Source organism: Lathamus discolor, chromosome 3 (assembly GCF_037157495.1).
Source record: "Lathamus discolor isolate bLatDis1 chromosome 3, bLatDis1.hap1, whole genome shotgun sequence".
Classification (NCBI taxonomy): Eukaryota; Metazoa; Chordata; class Aves; order Psittaciformes; family Psittacidae; genus Lathamus; species Lathamus discolor.
The window spans coordinates 81,918,040-81,940,774 of record NC_088886.1 but is presented as its reverse complement, the minus strand read 5'-3'; the positions used below and the strand labels follow the sequence as shown (position 1 = coordinate 81,940,774).

Here is a 22,735-nt window from a genome sequence, read left to right as displayed (position 1 = left end):
GCTTGTTAATCATTATTGTCAGAGAGGTGATAAAGCTGGTTTATAAGCCAACACTGAAGCAGTAACATTAACTACTATGTAGGGGTAGTTGTATTTCTCTGCTGATAACATTTATTTGAAGGCACTCTCTTTAAAGACACAGGTTTGCCTCGTAACCTCCTTCTGGAGCGCAAGCAATCTGCTCCACTTATTCCTCCAGTCTGATTTACATGTCAGACACAAGTGACGCCTGGAGGGGATGGGTTAAGTGATATGAAATCCCTAAACCACCTTGAACTACAGGTTCAAATCTCAACTGGGTTGTCCTGGCCTCTCCTTCTGACAGGACAAAATTTATGCTTATTTCTCAAGGCCAGACGCGCACTTGGCTCTATCTGAGAGACAGACACAGACAGAATTTGCCAGGAGGCACTGACGCAATGCAGAAGAGACATGAAAAGGCCAAGAGGCACTGAGAAAACAGGAGGGGTGGTAGACGTGAAGCTCATTCACCATCGCCAATTATATATATTGAAGGGATAGAAAGTACTTTAATTATTGGTATTAGTGTCAGAAGCATGTCTGGCAGAAAGAAGCTATCTGAAGAAGCGGTCAACAATTGTGCACAGCTTTCCACCATCCTAGAAAGACAAGGTTTCTGCCTCTTCCTGGTTGTTTTCTTTCTACCTCTCTAGAAACAGGTAGTCTGAAACAAGTCTTCTGCTAACAAGCTCAGCGGTAAGCTCCAGCTTGCCTAGACTTCAGAGTACCATACAGAATGCACTTCCTGGAGTGAATGAACGGGAAAATGAAATGTCCTGAACAGATTGGTTTGGATTCGTCACTGTGCTCACTACCCTCCAAATGCCACTGGTGGAAGCTTTGTGGGGTACTAAACACTCAATAACCTTTCTTCACGTTCAGACTAAACACTCAGTATCTTTCTTCACCTTCAGGATAGATGAGAAATGCACTTCTGAAAGAACTACCAATGACATAAGAAAATAGGGCTAGAAAAACCATTTCTAGAGACCTCCAGTTTATTCCTCAACCCGTGGCACAACCGACTGATGACTGACTTGCGTAAAAGTTTCTTGCCAGAGATCCCCCCAACTTTCCAGTGCTCAAAACAGCTGGAAAGTTGTTCCCAATGCCTGCTCTTCTGCTGCAGTCAGTAATCTTTGTTTCACACTCTACCTTGATCCTTACATGGTACAACCTATTTCAGAAACCATTTTTGATGCGTTCTTATCTCTGTCACAGGTGATCTCTGTCACAAGCCAGGAAGAGCAAAAGCAGTTTAGGGTGCAGGAAAGCTACAATGGTTGCCTTTACTTATTTGCTAACTGGAGAACAAGCAGGTATTTTTCGCATGCATTAGGCGTGGAGATTGGGCATTAAAGCGCAAAGAGTAAATAGAATCTCCACCCTGTGACAGATTTCAGCAGGGTTGGGATTTCTGTGATGAAAACATGGACTTGGAGGCAAGCATGGTACAATATGCTTAGCTAAGGATAATGCAAGCTGCAGAGAAAAGAAAGGGAAAACATATTCCTTGGCTGGGAAGTTCCTCATCATTTATATTTAGGGAACAGACAATGCTCATGGACTGCTAATTTCCTTGAGGATTTTTTCCCTTCCGTTCACCACATTCTCAACACCGTGAATTCTTGTTATGATTTCAATGCATAATTAATCTTTAGTTCAGAGGAAAGGGAAATGGAAGGAGGAAGGATGATCATGAGGTAAAAGCCCCAGGGAGGCAGATATCAGATCTCAGCTCTGCCCCATCTTTTGTGCAATATACTGGTCCGGTCAGCTTGCTTTGCTCCATTTTGACTCCCAGTCATCTCTTTCAGATTGCCTGTCTTGTTTATTTAAATTGCAAGTGACTTAAGGGAAGAATGATTTCTTAATATATGTGTGCATGCACACCAGAATCACTGACTATGCACCGCTGTAAAACCAATTCAAAAAGAACACAGCAGTAACTTCAGGAGAGCCCCATCTTTTGTTGCTACAGCCAATCTCAGTTCCCAACAGTGATACCACCCCATTCTCTCTGTCCTCTTCCCTTTGCAGCTTTTGCAGGTCTCTGGCTGGTGGTAGCAGGGTGGCAGCAGGGTGGACAGGAGTGGGTGAGGCCAGGGACTCATTCAGTGCTGACACCAGTGCAAGGTGCTGGCTTCGACACATGATAGCATTTTGCCATCACTGACCTTGACACAGACAAAGCAACATCCCGCAGCCATGCATTGTGCTGTGCTAACTCACCCCTCCCCACAGGGCAGAGAACAACCTGAAAGGAAACCTGGCAATAAACACTGTGAAGAACAAAAAAATCCCAGAAAACCAATGACCAAATAAATCAAACAAAAGCAGAAATGAGTGAGAATTTGAATAAACAGAAATCACAAGCTCCCTTTGACTTCTTTGCACCAGGCAGTCCACACTGACAGCTGTTTGTGGACCTTTCAAACCAGACCACTCAACATGCTGCAATTTAATTTGATCTTAAACTGATATTCCATAAACTAGCCAACAACTATAACAGGCACTGGGAAGACGACGAAAAACAAGACAAGGTCAAGAACAAATACTGCTAATCTGTGACAAGCACATATAGGCAGGGGGCAAGGTGAGGATGGAGTTTTACATTGGTTGGGGGAGAGGAACAAACTGGTGACAGTCCAAGTGAATTTATAGCAGGAGGCAGAGAGGATGACAAGGTCCCTCCAAGCCCTCCCCAGCACCTCTCATGGAAAGAAAGAAAAGCCTGAAATCTCAGCAGGCCTCTGGGTACAAGCTGACACAAGTGAGGAAGAGATGGAACTGCCTCAGTACAAACAACATGCCTGGGAATCACTTGTGCCAGCTCCTCAGCCAGCCCTGCAACATGACTCCAGCCCCACTTCTGCCTTCACACTCACTGTCTTTCAATCACCTTTCCTCCATTCTCCTTCCCCCAAGGTTTCCAGGCAGCTACATGTCAATTTTGTCACACCCCAAGTTCTCCTAATCTTGTTGCAGGGATGAATTATAGGTTGTTTTAAGAAGCAGGTATTCAAGTAAAGGTTAAAGGCTACTTTAATCAAACAAGGTTGAAAGAGTACCAGGAATTTGGCTGGTAGAGAACAGAAAGCACTTTCCTTAGCTTAAAACCATACATGACTCCAAATACGCACACAAGCAAATACACATTCAGGCAGAGAGTACATACATGCTTTGGAGTCTTTTTTTCCTTAAGATAAAGCAGGCAATTGCATGCAGAACTATTAACTGACTTTACATGCCCACTGAGTAAGATGTTATTTAATGACAGATATCACAGCACTAGAAACTTTTGCTTTGCACAGACAGGGCTGGATAAGGGTATTTTAAGGAGGAGTCCTCTGAAGGACTTTAGAACAAGAAAGCAACACACCAAGAAAAGGGCTAGGGTTACTCTGAAAAAACCCTCTGTGAATGCAAAGTATATTTAAAAAAAACATCTAAAAAACCTTTGCTTCTCTTATTCAAGCAGGTAGGGCTGACACACTCTTTTGTTTCCTTGGGAAACTGGTTTTCCTGACATGTTATTCTTTCGAGATATGTCCATGTGGAGTACGGCAATGAGATCAGAGGCCAATCTTTCACGCTGCTAACCCTGATCTCTAGTACTGGGACTTTCTTTCTGCACAGCAAAAGCCCCAAAGAACAGAAGAACCCTGGTTAGCACTATGGACTAGAAAGGGGGCAGCTTATATTGCTACTGCCTCTTCCAAGGCCGAAAACATTAAAATATCTCTGAAGATGGCAACTCAAACTCCTGTGAGCCACTGGCACCGCTGCTGGTTGTTTTAAACAGCTTCATTCTAAAAAGCCACACTAAACCCTAGAGGCCTAGATTACATATTCACATGGAAAAGCACAGACGTATTAATAAGCCCTGTTGAAAACTTTTATTTCAATCAGGGCAAAAGCCAGTTCTGCTATTAAAAATATCTATTAACAATCTTGCTACATCTCCACACTCTGCGCCTTCAAGACTTTCATGTACCTAAATCAGATTAACTTGTCACTTGCCAAAATGCTCCTGGCCAGCTCTTCACCCATGAGCCTGGCTGTCCCTGCCATGCTCTCCACCTGACCATGAGCCTTTCTGAATGACAGCAGCTCCCTTCCCCAGCTGAGCGGCTGTGAAAAGGCAACGCCAGTAAGATCGCTGCCATCACCACTAATTGTAAGCAGAGCTGTCAGCACTTTGGGGAATTATACACACACCTGGAATATCAGCTAACCTGAAGTTTCCTGTTCTGCTGAAAGGCAGCTCAGTGCTAGCAAACTCCAGGGAGTGACAGAAATGAGTGATAAAGGAGCCATAGCCTGAGGAAAGTACACAAGCTGTTTAATTGCTCTTTCGCTATCAGACCTTTCAATATTTATGGAAATGTATAGTGTGTGGTTTTCCCATCCTAGGACTACTTTCATATTCTGCTAATACAGTCACCACAGTCATACTGGCAGAGATTGTAAAGCAAGGACATAAAGATGGCTATTAGCATCATGTTCTTATGGTCCAAGATGCATGTTCACACAGTTCAAGTACAGAATTATCTAAGTGCCTCAAAATCTTCACATATTTAAGTTGTACAGCATGTTTAATATAAGTCAGACAAACTAGCCCTCCAAAGTGCTGGTTTCCCTCTTTTGAACTTAGTTGTGCTTAGGATGCTCATTTTAAACATATACATAGTAAAGTGGGACCCATTTTACCTTACTCCCATTAAAAATTGTCTGTCTTGTATATCAGAGAAATTCTGCAGCAGAGCAGGGAAGAGCCCCTGCTCTTAGGATGAGAATTGTTCCACCAATACAAATTAACAATGTGTACACCTCTCACCTCCTCACACAGCCATCTGTTTCTACCTACCTCCTACCAAATATTTAAGAGCTGGGGCTGTACCTGACATGCCAGTTAAAACCCACTGCTGTTTTAAACCAGCTCTACTCTGGAGCAACATCTTCCAACCTGTGGTCAGCTGACTGGTAGTAATGCATGCAGGACTTGCATCGCCATCACACATGGTTGGGAGGCTGCGGATGTAAATCAGTGTTTTCACTATGGTGCTGAGCTCTGAACGGTGGCAGCTATGGCACTGACATGCCTGGCATTTTGCTGCCCTTGTTGAGCACAGTAAACTCCCACAGAGAACTGTGACAGACAAGTCTTCAGCCATCTCAGCACTGCCAAGCCTGCCAAAAACCTAATTCTCCTTCTCATTTGCCACCTCCTACCCCGCAAGCAAAAAAGGGCTTGCCTGAACTTAAAACGATCTGCTGGTACAGCTACATGGGTAAAACTCTTTGGTAAATAAAACTCTAAGCTGATACAGCTTATATTGAATCACTGAATGAAAGAAATGACAGCAAAAGACTTTCTCATTGATATAACAATTTTGCACTAATGCATTTACTGGTATGGCTACATCCATTAACAGGTACGGTGGGCGATGTTTGTCATGTGTCTATTCCAGTAACACTTCTAAAACTAGAGCAAGCCCAAAGTATATCAGCCCAGTATATAAACCCAGTTTTGTTAAGCAATATACATACTCATACTAGCTTTCACCAGCACAAGCATGTGGGCTAGAAGCCACATCCCATGCTTTTTATGCTTGAATAAAAAGGAACTGCTGGTAAGGACACCACCACTGACGGGCTTGGAAGTCATGAGGCTGTATGCTACAAATCTAAGATGAGCATTTCTCAGTAATTGTATGAGGACTGAGTGATCAGAACAAAAGTTTTACTTCTGAAAAAAAAGTAAAGAAAACAAAAGTCCATATGTCCTTGCAGTCTTTGCTATTGTTGGGACTTGTGAAACAACTTGTCTAAATAACCCTTGAGTTTTACAAATACAAAAGCATTTCCCATCTCCTCCTCCATCTCAGTCTAGGAAAATACAGAGAGGGCTCAAATTTGCCACTGGAAAAGGAGATGTGATGAGCATGGGCTAAAAGTCTGGAAATGCGAACAAGACCAAACAATTTCTTTGTTTTCCTAATGCTTCCTAATCCTGATCTAACAATATACTAAGCTCAAATTAAGTGGAACTAACGTTTCACTGAAGTTCACTTTTATTCCCCAAATTTTTATTAGGGAACTTATTTGCACAAAATCTTGAACAGAAACATCAAGATTTTCATGCTGGCAATGCTTCTGTTAGACCAACTCTTCACGTAGTCCAAAACGCTATTGGATGCTGTAATCAGTACTATTTACGTCAGAGGAAGATGAAATCATTGATCCATCTGTCAATAGGGAAGTCATCTTCCTAATCCCCTCAGTAAATAATATGTCTATTCTGAACCCTCATAATCTCTTTATCTTATGTACTGTAACTGTGGACATTCTCACTATGGATACTTAATCCTCTCAAAGATGATAAACTTGTGGCCTCAGTAATATTACTGTGACATTAAGTTCCTCCTGCTCGCTGTGTGCTTTGCAAAGATGCATTTCTATTAAGGATTTTTATGCATATCTGATATTCACTGTATGACTTGTGCTATATTACTGTGAGAATAGGGCTCTCCTGTTCATCCTTTATCTCCATTGTTCTTCACATTGTTTGTAGGTTCACCTATAGGTACGTAGTCAGGGAAGTTGATCTGAAGTAAATGGATATTTTAATTAAATGTTAACAGATTAGTTTATCTACAATGTTAAAATGGATAAATTATACCACATTAAATCCCTGCATGGACAGACACATTCAGAATAAAAATAGTCTTAATATAATTTAGCTCACTTTGCTTCCAAAGTAAATGGAGATAAACCAAATGAAAGCCACTTATATTTTGAATAACAGTATTTACACAGTGATTCAGTGTAATTGAACTCATCATTTTAAATCCCCATATTTTGTCACTTCATTTTTCTTCCCTTAGTGTTGCCATGTAAGCAAATCTTCAAATAATTGTCTTCTTAAATCTCCTATCTTGGTCATGATTTCCATCCTTGACATCCAGTCATTTTTGACATGACATGGATTCTTTTTATTTTACCATACCTTCTGGGGCCAGTACAACCAGGATGAAATAACTGCCATGATAGAGTGTTTCTACAGTGAAGACCATCACTGCAATAAACTTTGTACACTTGTATGTCTTGTTATTTAACATAAAAACCAGGCAAGATATTAGTTACCTCTCTGCGTGGATTAAGCACCTGAATTTTGAACAGCAGCTATTTCTTTTACTTTAAAAGCTCCAATTTATGTGGAATCTAGTAGAAGTAGCAAGACTTACTGTTCCTAAGAAATGCAAAGTCTTGTCTGAGCCAGCTTCTGTCCAAACCAATGCTTAACAGTGTGAATACTGTTAAGTTTCAACAAAAGCAGCCCCACAGTCACACAAAATGAATGGATAGTTTTGAACGTCAGCTTGCATGAACTGTGTCCACACATGCACAAAAACAGTGATACATGTCCATTAGTCACGTCAGCAGAGAACAGAGCTCATATCTCTAGTAGGTTTCGGGTGAAGCTGCCCTATACTGTGCCTACTAAAACCAGCAATTTCAGGAGTGAATACCTGCTTCCTAACAACTGGAAGCCTCCCTCTTTAGAGCTTTACTTGATTGGAATAGCCTTCAAAAACTGGCTAACAGAGATGCAGTGGTGTTACAGGTGATGCAGGGCAGATTTCTCTCTGGGCAGATGATGCCAGGGAGGGTTGGAAAGGAAAGCAAGCGTAGCCAATGGGGCAGAATAGGCAAGCTGTCACACTTTGAGATTCTGCTTGTTACATCTGAATGCACCTAATTAGTTATCTCATCTGTTAACACCTCCCACAACAACGACAACAAGGGGATTCTAAGAATATGTACCCCATGGGAATGCCCATAGATAGACTTGCTGTAAACTTTGATGCTGTCCCTGGGGCCCTGGTCTGCAGTAAGACCTTGCTGGGCTATATGCATGTGGCTTTGTTCACTTTAAATAAACATGCACATGCAAATAAAGACCTTCACTCACTGACTCTCTGGTTAAAGGTCAAGCCTACTCACATCTGCACTACAAGCATTTGTTACTGAGTAAAGTGCTAGCAAAACCACTGCCTCACCAGGATTTGGTGAGTTCCCAAAGTTAAAGATTTAATTAAATTTGTTTCAATTTTTTCCACTCTGCTTTTAACCTCATAAAGTCTCCCCCAGCAGAGCCCTGCCCAAATGGATTCAAGTGACAACCATCACCAGACCATCAGATAGCTCAAGTATATACCTGCCATATCCACAGGGTCTAGGCATGAAGGCCTGTTGAGATGGGAAAGAGGTTTAGATTGAATTTAATTTTGGAATAGTATTACATGCTGCTTCAGCTACTGGCAAAAAGACATTTCAACTTTTTTGCACCTAAGAACAGACCCTCATACTACATTTTTGAATCCCAGCTGCTTGGGAAGGAATGACCCATGTTTTCTAGGATCTCCACGGAGAACTTGGCTAGGAAACAAATCAGAACTGAGCTGCGACTAACCAGGGTAAAGGTTGCTTACATCTGCAGATTACCCCTCTCTGCTTTTCTAATTTACTCACCATGCCTTATCTTTCCATTAATCTTTAATAAACCTTTTAGTTAATTCCCCAAACACATGCAATCTACATGACAGCAGGATACAGTGTGGAAGCAGTCCATGGATATGAGAAAATAGGCAGCAGAGGAATCAAAAGGAGGGGAAACTTTTAGGATTAAAAACACACCCAAACTGCAGGTCAGTAGAAAATGATGAGCAACTGGGAGAAAGCAGTTGTAAGGGGCAAACCAGGGAGGAGTCAGGGGCTGTAAGGGTAGTACTGTTCCTCCGGCTGTTGGATTAATTTTCTCAGTGGACACTCCTCCTTTTTCTACTCTAGTTCCACTTTAACAAAAACAGGCAATCCAATTTCAAACTTGGAGGCTCTGAAATGCGGAAAACCCTCTCCAGGCTGACGAGGATATAGCTAGATTAAAAGGTAAATGCAATTTAACCCACCCCAGCAGAAATGGTAATCAAATTATATTGCCTCTAAATATGATAAGTTTGGGGCTGGAGCCCTCAGGGGAAGAGAAGGTGTCTTGCAAACAGAAACACAAAGAAACATGCTAAAGGGAACTGCTAAATCAATGGATGAATTGTGACTTCTACCCTCCCTCCTTCCCAGAGGGTGCTTGATACACTGCTGATTGCTTCTAAAATATCTACTACCAATGTTAGGAACTGATTAAGCAGATTACAAAGCACTGGGGGCTAATAGATAGACCCACCAGGGGGACTGCAGCTCTGGAGTTAAGTAGCTTGCTTTTTCACGGCTTGATTATTAAAGATGAGATAGCAGAACATGCTGAAAAGATGTGGAAACAGTTTTAGAGCTCAGATGACTGCCTTTTTATTTTATGTATAGGATCATTTCTACCCTGTGACTTCGCCAGCCAATAAAAGCCACGTTTCCTGCAGATCTGTAGTCTCCAGCTCTGAGGGACATCTCAACTACCTCAACTTAAATGAGTCACCTGAGCATCCAGAACCGACTACGCTATCCGTCGTCCTGCAGAAAAGGCACCACTAAACAAGGGAAATATCAGTGGAAGAAGCTTTAAATAATGTGTTTACATATCACCGGCAATGGCATTAGAGTGTGAACACAGATGTGCTCAGGTCAGCTATCGCATCTTGCCTCATCGCTTTTCCCATTGTGCATCTGAGCACTGCAGCGCATTCACCCTATATTCCCTATCCTCTTTTTTCAGCTTTTTTTTGCCAAATTCTTCTTTAATCTGGAAGGTAGTGAAATTCTGCTCTTTAGGCTGATGTACTGCAAAGATGTCCGCTAAGTTCAATCAATATCAATGCAAAGACACATTTTTCTGGCACGTTACCTCTTTTGTGGCCACATCTGTCACAGTAACATTGCATGGTTTACCTCTGTGTAGCAGCCTTGCTGAGGTTTTTGTGGTTTGGGGCTTTTTTATTATTATTTTTTTTCCTCTGTCATGGTAATGCCTAGCAGACTTTGTAAATAAGCATGTTGTGCTAGGGACTGTACAAACTCATCCATCCCTGAATAACTATTCTTTCAAACAAAGAAATAAATCGTACTTGTTACCTGTAGGCTGAACCTTAGATGGGCCTTCACTGATCAGATGAAAAACCTCACAGCAAAGTTCCCTTTACAGACTACAGTTTTCTTGCACCGCCTCTTTCCAGCCCCATTTCAACACTGACTTTCTAAGCTTTTGCCTCTCATTCTTAACCAATGCCTCATTGACTCATTTTATATTAAACTATTAATCACAGAGATGGCTTGGAAGTAAAGCTATTTATGCTATGATTAGCTAGGAGGGGGAATGTACAATCAGCACTGAAGATGAGAACAGGTTTGATGTATAACAGGTAGAACTAGTTGAAGAAACTTACCTGCTGAAGGTCTGCGAGAGAATAAAGGTGGATTTGCTGGAGAAGATACTCTCTAGGAAAAATCCTGGAAAAAGAGAAAAATGTGTATGTCACACCTTTTTGACTATGAAACTCAAAGATTTCATCTCCTCACCAAAAGACTGCAGAACAATAATGCTAGAGAGACAAAGCTTGTCAAAAACTGGAATTATGTCATCCTGTAAGCACCAGCTACTTTTACAGCATTCCTCATGGGCACAGCAATTCCACAAGAACAAATGTTGTGCCAGTGTCATTCTCCAACTGTCAGGTAAGCATGTACCACGATATTTGCAGCCACAAAAAGCTCACCCTGAGCACAGATGTGTTTCTTTAAACAACTAACCCAGTAACAAAACTAAATAACCCAAACTACATATCTGTAGTATTTCTTATGGGTTTTAGTACAAGATTGATGGTCTCCTAGAAAGCTGTGATTTATGGTTTTGTAACCGAAATAATTATATTGGGAAAAATGCCATGCAGATACTGTTCTTCCAACATCAAGTTGATTGGTATAAATTCCTTTTCTCATACAGAAATAAATATATTGGTATGCACTTCATAATGACTTACTTGAGAAAGACATATTTTCCTTATATAAAGCAAGGTTTCAGGCAAGACCATTGATTATCAATTGACAGACCTGTTCAGTAAACCTAAATTACAGAAACCTGAACAGAGAAGAGACTTCCTAATTAAAGTGACTTGCAGTAAGATGAAAAACTGGGTTAAAGCAACATTACAGAGAAAAATGGACCTTGGAAAAGTAAGTGGATATTAGCAAGAAAAGCTTATGAAAACCTATGGATCTGCCATAAAGATGTCAGGAAAATTGCATCTAGCTAAAATGTCTACCTTTGTGTGCGCACACAGAGAAACCAGTCAAGGAGCTTTATTTTCCAGTCAGAACAAATATAGCACAGGAGCAGAGAATCACACCACTCTTGCAAAAAAGCAACCGAGTATCTCAAGAGGTGCAACTACTTTACACCACATGCTGCTTAGAGAATAAATTGTGAACTCAGTTTCTGCATTACAACCATGTGGTTTTAATGCAATACAGAAACAAAATTCGTAATAATATTAAATGCATGGACAGAGCTCTGGCAAACACTAGTTTGTAATGGCAGAACTGAATGGCAGTGAACAGAAAGACCACTGGACATGTCCAAAAAACCAGATACTTGAAAGGCCTATATGATCATGCCACGAGCCTACTAAGAAAGTACACAGGAACTAAAAAAAGACATTTTAGAATCTGTGATAACATAATTAGCTAAAACACAGATCAACAGGGATAACAGTACCAACTGCAACCTTTGACAGAACACTGAATCTAAGAAATAATGGAAGCACCTCAGTTCATTCTATTCTTAGTTGTCTTAAACAACTATCTTAAACTGCTGCTTTCACAGCTGTCTTAATGGGACTAGGACTTTTCCCTGTTGTCAAGGTGAGTGGTACAAAGTCTCATACTCCTTTCGTACTTTTGATAAAAATCTAAGCTTTATTGGGGTGGGAGGGGAAGAGTCCTGCAAGCAAGGCACTGACAACTGGGCACCACCAATCTTATGGCACTCTTCTGGGCAGGACTGTGCCCTTGCTCCTTCTGACTCTGCAAGCATATCTGCTCTACCCACCTAATTCTCAGTTGCAGTCTCACTGGGATACTGGATTTTCCCTTTTTAGTTCTGCAGGCTATAAAATCGCTCCTATTACAGGTGAATGTGCTTCAGTGGCTCTGCTGCATCACACCTTCATAATACGTTTGGCATGGTGTCAAAGACCACTAGAAAACAGTCACAATCTAGATATCAGGTAACATATGATATTTGGGTTTCTCACTTGCACATAGGAGATTTATTAAAAATGATTGCTAAGGAGTCAGCGCTGAACAGCATTTTGAAGCCATTAGTATTTTTCAGCTCTGACAGAATTTGTCATTAAAATTTTCCCATCATTCTCCTCTGATCACACAAGCAGACACTAAATGGTGCGGTAGCATTGCCAGGAGCTATTATTTGCTGATGCCCTTACAGCACTGCTAAAGAAAATAATTAGCTAATGAAAGATTTCCTTTTGCAGGAAATAGCCTGAATAGCCCATAAGGCAGAAACTGTCAACGACCGATATCGATGACTAACATAACGTTCCCCTCCCGCCTTCAAGGATTGCATTTTATTTCCTGCAAGTTCTAACCCCTAATAAAAAGTGTGCAGATGAAAAGCAAACTCATGATCAAGGGACTTCCTTTGTCAAGGGGGTCTCAGCCAGCACGGGCCCTGGTGACAGTCATCCTCTCCCTGTGCCTGTACCCCTCCCCAAGATACATTAGTCTGCAGCAGCAGCTCTGCAGCGCCAGCATCCAACATTCCTCCCAAATCGATTTCCAGGAAGAGAAGTAGGCGCTGCCCTCCCAGTCTTATGCAAGACACATCTATACATGCTTATATCCAGCACTCACGTGAAAGGGGTGCAATGGAAATTCCTATGCAAACTGAGGCATTAAGAACCCCTCAGTAAGTAAGGCTGGTCCAGCTTCAGATTTGCAGTCCTATTGACTCACAAAATCCCAATTTGGTTGTGGTGGGCCACAGAAAAACAGCTGAGCAGCCAGAGCTTCCATGTACAACAGCATTCACAAAATGTGTTATGAAGCCACTGGACCAGTTTCTATATGGTCCAATCCTACACAGGCACCTATACAGTGCCCACTTCTCCAAAGGTGAAGAGTACACAGCTTCAGGAGTGGGAAACCACTGAAATCACCTAGAAGTAGGCAGCTCAGTCCCTGTTATTTAAAATACAAATTATGCATGGTCACCACACCTGTGGTGAGCTGAGCAGCTATTCCAAAACCACATCTTGCTGTGCTGCACGTCTGCAATTAAGATCTCGTCCAAGAAAACTTCTGTTAGTCCCATTTGGAAACTCAACAGCTACCTGAACGTAACTTGTGAAGACACCTCCCAGAAATGAATGTTTATTGACAGTTTTGTCAGTCTTTAGTGGGTGGGGAACAAGAAAATAAGAGACACCAGAATATCAACTCAAGAGGCATTTTCAAAAGAACTCATCGTAAAATGCAAGCAAATCAGTTGGGACAGGAAATCCACACAGACCAAGTAGTCCAGTGAGCAAGAAAATGAGTGATGTCCAGTGGCTTGCTTGTCCACAGAGGTTCTCTGAGCCCAATGAGGTGATGGCTTATATAAAATCTTTTTCGGGAGGGGGCACACAAGACTAACACAGAGCCTCTTGTTTTTCAACCCAGACACTTCCCCTCATGTACCCAGTAGGAACATAATGTCTCTACCATCTCCATCCCTCTGTCAATTGCAACTGAAACTGGCTGAAGGAATCCAAAGTCAGTAAAGCACAGCAGGCAAGATGGGGCTCACACAAACACCATGCCGTTGCATTAGCATCCAGACAAAGCACTACATGGCATCCAAATCAACCTAAAATCACATTCATGTCTAAAAATCTGTCAGAGACCACAGAGTAGGCCAAGACAAATGCACTTAGCAACATTTCACTAGAAAGTAAGTATTTGCTTTCTGCATGAGATGTAGCTTTGAGCATTCTTGTGTTAATATAAGGCCTTGAACCAAAACCACCAAAGCATGTGCTTGCATGCTATTTTTCCTTTGACATAAAGGTCCTTTACAAACCCCAAATGGGAAATCTCTGGTAAATTATTCGAAAGGAAAATAAAAGATGTCAGTTTTGTAAATCTTTTGATCGATGTGCTATAACTAACTGGATTTTTTCAGAAGTTGGTCAACTGAAAGCATTCAGTAAAGTGTCCTTTCAGTCAAATCTTAACACAGACAAAAATGGAGTGAGCTAGACAGAGGTCAAGCACAATACGTTAAGACTCATCACAATAAAAACTCAAACCTCTGCTGCTTCAGAATGTGACCTGTGACCTTGAGAGGCAAATGGTATCAAGTGCACATCCCACTAAAAGCACCTCATAAGCTTTCACAGTTTGGAAACTCCCGGACCAGTTTCACCATCAATGCAAAACAGAAGAGTTGTGAGTCACAAGATTGCTGTGCTGTAAACCCTGGCCACCAATCAGGGTTAAGCCTGCAATGAACAAACCAAGTTCAATGCTAACCAGCCCTCTAGCTTTGCCAGTTCCTGTTAACAATGAAATCCAAAGTCCTGCTGGTTAAAGGTCTCTAAATGGCTTTATTGTTATGTGCTAGAAACCAAACCAATCAACAGAAGCAGGACTGAAACCCACTGTAGGAGACTTTCAGATCAACTAAAAGAGAGAATTGGGCATTCCTATTTTGTGATTATTATTCTTTTTGTTTGATACTTTGTCATCTGAAGCATAACCTTCAGGCAAGACAGAACCAGAAATTTCATCTCTTCCCTTTTGGCTGATCTTGTCAGGTAAGTATTTGCACAAATAAAGGTTATCAGTTAGTGTCCTCCTGCAAACAGAACCACTGATAAGACTTTGCTTTTTGCATTTGGACAAAGTATGTAGTCATGGTGCTTTGTTAGCACTAAGTAATTGCTCTGCATTTGAAGCCTGTTTATCATCAGCTTAGGTAATTTTTCCTCAATGGGTTAAATACCCTGACAGCTCTGCTAAAGCTACAACCAATTAATCTGCCCAAGCCTGACACTATAACTGAAGTACAAACGTGATAAGCAGAGCGAACTCTTCTTTCTACAGTGCAATCAAAAGAAAGCAAGTTAGCTGGCAGGTGGGCACAACCACGTCTCCTTTGTACCAAAAAGCCTGTTGAAACCTAGGACAGGAAGGGGGAGGAGAGGGGAAGCTGACACCAGGATTTCATGTGCCAGCCAGGAGTGTCTTGTTTGACCAGGTTGAGAACTGTATGACTGAGCTGTGACTCACAGGAGAGGCAGATGCACCAGTCTAGCATGCAGCCACACTCAAGCAGCCTCTCCACCCCTCTTCTGCAGGAAGCTGCTACACCCACAGCTGGCACAGCACCCTGGGTACCAAGTCCACATCCTCAGCCAGCATGGGTCATACCCTGGCACTGCAACTCGCACCACCATCAATTTACTTTTAAGCCACTGCACCACGCTGCAAACTAAAGTAGCTGACAAGCAGGCACATGATGATTACCACTGCTCCCATATTATTTTTATCTCCTAGACAAGCAGCAAGAGGACCTCTGAAGTCCTAGCAGTATGCACCACCCACAGCTGCGGCTGCATGCACTGTAACCTCACCGAGAGGAGCTCACATTTGTCATGGTTACTATATGATTTAAAAACTATAGGGGGGTATCAGTGAATTGCCAGTTATCCCAAACATATGCGAGTTATCCCAAAGGCACATGGCATGGTAAATAGCACCTATTGCTAGGTTTATCCTTTGAAATCATTTGCCATGGAATCTGTTAATTTAAGACAGAGAACAGCGCTGGAGGTGATGGGAAAAGGTAGGAATTTTTTTCCAGCTTCTGATTTTGCATTTCCTTGGAAATCTCAGCTCCCAAAAGTATGTTGGGAGAGGAGGACCCTAACTTCCCAGCAGAAAAAGTTACCTAGGGAAGTGGGGCCCTGGGAAACCCAGTGATTTGAAAGTCAAAAAGTAAGAATAAAGTAATAAAACAAAACACTAGTTCTTTAATTCTTGTGGTATTATACCAGATTGATGATTTTTTCTAATTCCAAAAAAGCATTTGTGAATCATTTCACATTTGTGAGGTATGAAAACGCTTCTGATTCTGGGAGCAGACATTCCTGTGCATCTTCAGTCCACACTGTGGACTAGTGTTAGATTTATTAGCAAGCATGTCCAGGGGAGGTATTGTTCCATGCTGTTATGAAATTCCCCATGAGCATCTCTATCTTTAAACAGTTACCCTTATCATCCATCAGCAATCCTGAACCAGTATATAAACTTTCAACTCTAAAATGCAGTATGCTAACTCTCCCCTCTGTGGTTGCTTGAGCAAGGTTACAGTAACATTGTGAAAGACAAGAACTACTACAGATCAAACTCCAGTTTGCAATCAAGTACTGCTGTTACTAAAAGGATGCAGAGAATAAGAGGCATAGAGTTTCATTTTGAAATCAAAATACCTTAGATCCCCAGTTAACTTGCACTGAAGAATAAGAAAATGGTTTTTGTTTTTGTCAGGCACTTCTGAACACTTGAATTTTGCTGCTGGAATTTCTGATATAAAAACACAGGGATAAAACCGTCACAAGTCATACTTAGTATGGTATCCACATCTAACTGGAACTTCTTTTTTAAATGTAGTCGCAAAAAGTGAATAGAAACCACATTCTGAAAGATATTACTGATCTATTTGACAAAGAGGTGCAGGTGTGCTCTTAGACTGAACTACAAGATCCAGTCCTCTGGAAAACTTATGTATACTGTTGGCATGCTCCTCAGCTGGTTGCCTCTCACGGTAGAGCACTGGCTTGTGCTTCTAACCTTCCTCTAGACACACTGCCCCTCCCCGGGCTGCTCTGGCACACATCTTCTTGCTCCAGCTCTGTTTGTTACCCCTCGTTGAAACAAAAGCTCAAAGTCCAACCTAACCCTACCCTCTACAGTTTTAGCCATCTGCTTTCTGCTTTTTAAGATGTCAGCCTGCAAGGACCCCGCATGCACAGTTACTGCTTTATGAAAACACAATAAATGAAGCGAAGATGCGGTTTGTATGTAAGAGCTCCATGAACAGGCATGCTTTATTTCAGCTACTGCAATGAGTACACACAGGCAGGATCTATATAAAACAGCAAATGGCTCATGCACACATCTCTGCATTTATTTTCTCCTCTTTCCTCACTTTGGGGTATTGTTTGGTCTTAACATTGGATCCTCTCAGGATACCCAGATACCCTCTTTGAATGAGTTTCTCTCTTGCCCTCTTTCCAATCACCCATGCAACAAATTTTCTTCTTCTGTTGGCTTTGCCATTAACTCAGAGCCCTAAGTGCTATGAAAACCAAACCTTTCTGCTCCTTTCCTGCTCAAACTTTCTTTTTGCAGTCTACTGCTTTCACAAGATGTGCCTTTGTTCTCCTGCTCTGCAATTTTCCAGTCTCCAAATGGCCTACCCGCTGCAAAGAAAATGGAGAAAAGAGTTTCCTTTGACAGCAGGGACATGACTTAATGACCTTCTGTTGTCCTTAGCCTGAAAGATGACATAGCTCCAGCTTCACATACGTGAGGTATTTGGTGGTATAGTGATTGCATAAGATCAATCAGGATTTCTGTGATGTGTTTAGACAGGTTCCCAAATTGCCACACAAATATTTTGAAAGTAATCTACTCCTGTGTCAGAAGTGATATGTGTAAGGCCTCACTGTAGGAAGTGACAGGACTCTATTGTTCAGCATAACTGAATTTGGGCTTGTTTCGCATCATGCTGACAGACCAGCAGGCTCAGTCAGGAGCACAGGTCTGCAGCACTGGAGGTGTACCTTTAACCTCCTGCTGCAACAGCAAGCCCAGCTGTGCTTGTCCTGTAAGATGCTAAGTAATGTAACCAGCACTGGAGTTTTGCTAGGGTGAAACTGATGTATTGGTGTTCTGAAGCTGACAGACAAACGGTATTAGACAGAGACGAGTAGTAACAAGAGGGATTTTTTCCCATACGGTTTCTCACTACCATTCAGAAAATTGCAATGAGCACTAATGTATACGGGAATGTATTGTAGAACATTTACCTTGTGTCACTGCCATCTATCTAAAATACCTGGGCTAGCAACATCTGAACTGCAAGTTGAGGTGTACAGCTGAGAGAGCAGAGTGCCCAGAGAAGCTTGAGGGTTGCCCTGGGTTAGCCCACCCTGCAGATGTGGGGGTGCCTGAAGACTTCCCAAAAAAAGTCATTCTTTGAGGTTGAAGACCTCAAGAGCCTTCAACCATGACAAGAACAGAGGAAAACAGGCTGTGGTACATGGACATGCTATTAGTCTGTCTCGTGTCTACAGATAAAAGGAAGAAAGCAAAACCAGAATAAAACTTGCATCATTCAGCATAGCTTCACAGAATAACCTACCTCATTATTTAATGGACTTAATTAATTCTTGCTTTTTCTTAGCTATCAAACTTATTGACTCTATCTTGTTTGCCAGTGTCATTCATTCATCGTCCCACAATCTGCAGGTGATGGCGGTGGCATCTGTACAACTCTACTTGTACTAATTTCTATGTTGGCATAAGGTTTCAATCTTGCAGTTTCTGCCTGAACAGCATCCACACAAGCAAGGCAACCAAAACAAGCAAGAACTTGTTGAGTAAAGACATTTGAGGCAAATTATGTCTGTTGCAATACTGAAGTGACAGCCACAGCAAACTAGGCATAACAACATCCCTCGTAAAACAGGGAGCGCAGCAACAGGCTCAGAGTCTCAGCTGGCTAATCTCAGAGGAATACTGCTGATACACAACTGGTGGAGGGCCTTATTCCTCCTTCCAGCCAAGTTCGAGTTCCTTATTTTTTTCCCTATCAAATATAAAAAGAGCTTAGAATCTGGTGAAGCAATAGGTGAGAATAAATCATTATAACTGAAGACCACCACTTTTATTGTGAACCTTGTAGATACTTTTAGGATTTCTTCTGCTTTTTTTTCCCTTCCCTTCTTTCTATATACTCACTTGCTTCTTCAAAGTTCACAACGTGGTTCAGCCCTGAGTTCTCTACTAGATGCCAAGTTTCAAAGTGCCCAAAGTACCTATCTGTGCACACCAAGCATTATAAATAACATTTCCACATTTAAGCCAACTGGATCCTGAGCTAACCCAGTTTATAGCCATCTGGAATTCTTCAGAAAAAAGTGACTTGTAAGCACTGAAAACAGTTTTGTCTTCCCAGAGGACACCGAGAGTTTTTAACTTCATTGCCATCTTCATTTTGTGATCTGGGTTCAAGAGCAAGGTATAGATTTAAAGAAGATGATAAAGCAAATAGTAAAAGAAACCTTAGAGTGATCTGCTTTTCCCTAATAAGGCAGGCTCTATCAGTGTCCCAAAGGCAGCAAGGTGCCAATATAATTAATCAGTCTGTTTTTAGTTCTCCCTAGACAGCAATATTAACAGTTTGTTTCAGTCTGTTTATATGGGTCTGACAGGTCTTCAACATGCTGTGTTCACTTTCTTGTGATTAATAGTCATTCACACGCTAAGGTGAAGACCAAGCAGAAAAAGAATGTTTTTAGAGCTGGACAGATAACTGGATTCTCTCCCCCAGCCTTCCATTTCTAACTAGGTACCAAATTTAGGAGTGCTGTCTCACCGTATTGTTTAAACTCCTCCTTTTCTTGCAACTTGCCCATGTGATGAGCCAAAGGGAAATTTAAATCACCTGTTTTCTTTATTTACTTTTCAGCTGGGCTCTATAAAGCCATCACATTGATAGTGAATGGCTGCACACTGGCATACTAGATGCAGAAAGCAAAGCCATTGGGACTGTTCTGGGCAAGCAATAGCTCCTTCTGGGAAAACTTCTCTTCCTTTTCATCTCTGCAAACCTCTAAAGGGAGATCTGAGGAACTAGCTAAGCACCAAACGCAGCCCAACAGACCAAGGAGCAGCTGAAATATGTGTTTTATATGTTCCTTCAGTGGCTTTTGCAGCACTTCTAACAAGTCCTACCAAACCAGAGATGTTTCCCTAGTACAAAACCAAACACTTCTTGGGTTGTGTCCTCCTCTCCACCACAGAGAGTTTTAATTGGACAGTGTGAAAGAACACTTAGATAAGAAAAGAGAGCATTTGGAGTATTTCCCAATTCCCCTTTCTGCCATTCTGGGTGTTTCATTTTGATACAGGGAGGTTTTTTTCTCTCTCCTCCCCACCCGAGAAAACATTATGCACACATTTCTTGCTGATTTTTGTTCATTCTCTCTTCTCTCCATTTCCTCAACACACCTCTCCTTTTGGGAGGTAGGTTTTGGAGCTCCCCCTTTGTCCTGGCTTCTTCATTAACTCTTAATTTCCTGAGATCCTTTCCCTCTTTGAGTCTCCTCCTTCTCCTGGCTTTCCTCATCTCTTTGTTTCTAATCCATTGATTTCTCTGCTGAGGCCTCTTTTGATCTCTCTTCTTTCACTCTTACCCAAGTCCATTCAGTCTCATGCCTCCTCCTGTCTATTTTAATCAGGGTATTCTTTTCTTCAGCATTAATCAGAAAGAATAATTTCTCTTCTGCCTTTTTTTTCATTTGTTTTTGAACGCCAGTCTCCACAAATCTCAGTCTCCTTTTACTTCTATTGCAGTTGAAGAAGATGGCATAGGAAAGTTATTATAGTTGAACAGCAAAAGAGCTCTATGAGATAATGCTAACCTCTATAATAGAATCATAGAATAGTTAGGGTTGGAAAGGACCTTAAGATCATCAAGTTCCAACCCCCCTGCCATGGGCAGGGATACCTCAGACTAAACCATCTCACCCAAGGCTTCGTCCAACCTGGGCTTGAACACTTCTAGGGATGGAGCATTCACAACCTGCCTGGGCAACTATTCTTATTTTTTAAAAGCTATAAGCTCCCCTATCAAGTAAAAGGAATTAAACAGTAAGACACACATATTAGCACACAGTGGGTCTTGCACAAGAACTCAGCAGTGCTTTACAGAAACCTGCTGCTATATCCTTCTCTTAGTTGTTCTAGGTAGTTCATCAAAGCAATGATATAGGTTATGTATGAAATAGCAGAACGCTTCACTCCTTACCTGGGATAAAGGCACTAGTGCATCCTCCTCTCCCTCCCAGAGAATTCAGGTTCCCTATCCCTAAAACACCATGCTCAAAATACTTCTTGCCTTTTCATGGCTCACAATTTGAAATCAGTGGCCTTCCTATTTGCAGTCTTGTCTTACTTACAAACTTGGAGTATACAAATGCTTATAGATGCATTTACCATTAGATCAGCTGCCTGCACCTGGTGTCACTTGCCTCACAATATGGCATGGGCAAAGACATCTCCTCATCTCTTTCAGAGATCCACAACAAAAGCAGTTTGTTTTTTTCAAGATCACAACTGTGGATTGATAGTTTTCAGAAGACTGTTTAATTTTCAGCTCGTTACGAAAAAATGAAGCAGCAGCCGAATGGACTAAGACACAGCATTTCCAAAATGAAGTTCATGTTTTATAGAACTACTGTTTCCACTACAGAAAACTCAATATAAAACACTTTCTGCTGTGCTGTGACATGTTTTCCAGTAAACAAAACACTCAGCACAGCCATGTTATGGATGGACAAGACAGTGGCTGAACAAGAGCACAACTGCTCTGGTGTCACATAAATCATATGCTGGGTCACATGCCAGTGGATGACATCTGGCCTCTGCCTTCATGTGAGATCATATCACAGAAGAGGGCAGAAGCGCTGAACAGGCAGTTGACTCTCGGCTCTCCCATGCTTTGCCATACTCTAAGGTGTTTCAAAGGTCCCAACAGTGCCTCCCCAAGCTGGCACTCTGATGCCATGACAGGGAGCATGAGGTATCATACTTGACTGGAAATAGTCACTCACAGCCAGGAAGACTGAGGAGGAGTAAAAGATACTCACCACAATGTGTGACCCCTGGGCTAATAGTTGCTAAGAACAACTTCAGATATTCAGACCCTATAAAACCATCTTCTTTGGCAGCAGATAACCCAGCTGCTCAGGGAAGTCAGATACAAGCACAACAGCTTTCTCAATGGGTAACACCTTCAGAATGAGATTGTGAGGGGAAAAAAAAACCAATGGAGAAAAGCAGCATGACAAGGAAACGACATCGTTGTGCTGTACATTGTCTTGTGGTTCTTACCTTCTACGTAGATCTTCAGCCACTGCTGCTCTGCAGCTAAACAAATAGGCTCGGAGAGATTTTAGCTGCTGTCTCAGGCGAACAACAGTTGCCAGAGGTTCAGCGTGCTTGTACAACATGGGATTTTCCTGCTGGATATCGATCAATGGCTCCTCATAAACATATTCCAGGAACTCTTTGGCTTGCTTTGATACCTGAAAAATAAAGACGTTAGCTAGGCTTTCCTCCCAACTCTTTTTAAGCAGATCCTCCCCTCTGTGATCTATCAGCTATTCTCTGCATCTGAAAACTTACTTTGTTACCAATTACAAATGAAGACAGAGCTGAGAAAGATCCAACTGTCTCTGCTTATAGCCAAGTCAAACTTCATGAAGCCCATCAAAGTTGAGTGTGTGAGATAACTGCTTACTTACCCAATATACAGCAATACCTGCAGCCATACATGCTTTCACTGCTGGGTAACATGGCTTACCAGATGTTTTTTAAATCTAAAAATTAATTACCAAGTCTCTTCCCT

General features: G+C 41.8%; 1 protein-coding gene across 4 annotated transcripts in view; it reads right to left on the bottom strand.

Moving 5' to 3' along the window:
* The window catches only part of PLEKHM3 (pleckstrin homology domain containing M3), an 86,474-nt gene that overhangs the window by 24,720 nt on the left and 39,019 nt on the right, over positions 1-22,735 (bottom strand). For all 4 annotated transcript variants that reach the window (XM_065670098.1, XM_065670096.1, XM_065670099.1 and 1 more), the window contains exons 5-6: positions 22,219-22,412; positions 10,419-10,482 (exon numbers count right to left, since the gene is read on the bottom strand). In XM_065670098.1, the coding sequence (XP_065526170.1) occupies positions 10,419-10,482; positions 22,219-22,412 (258 nt within the window). The remainder of the gene's footprint in view (positions 1-10,418; positions 10,483-22,218; positions 22,413-22,735) is intronic.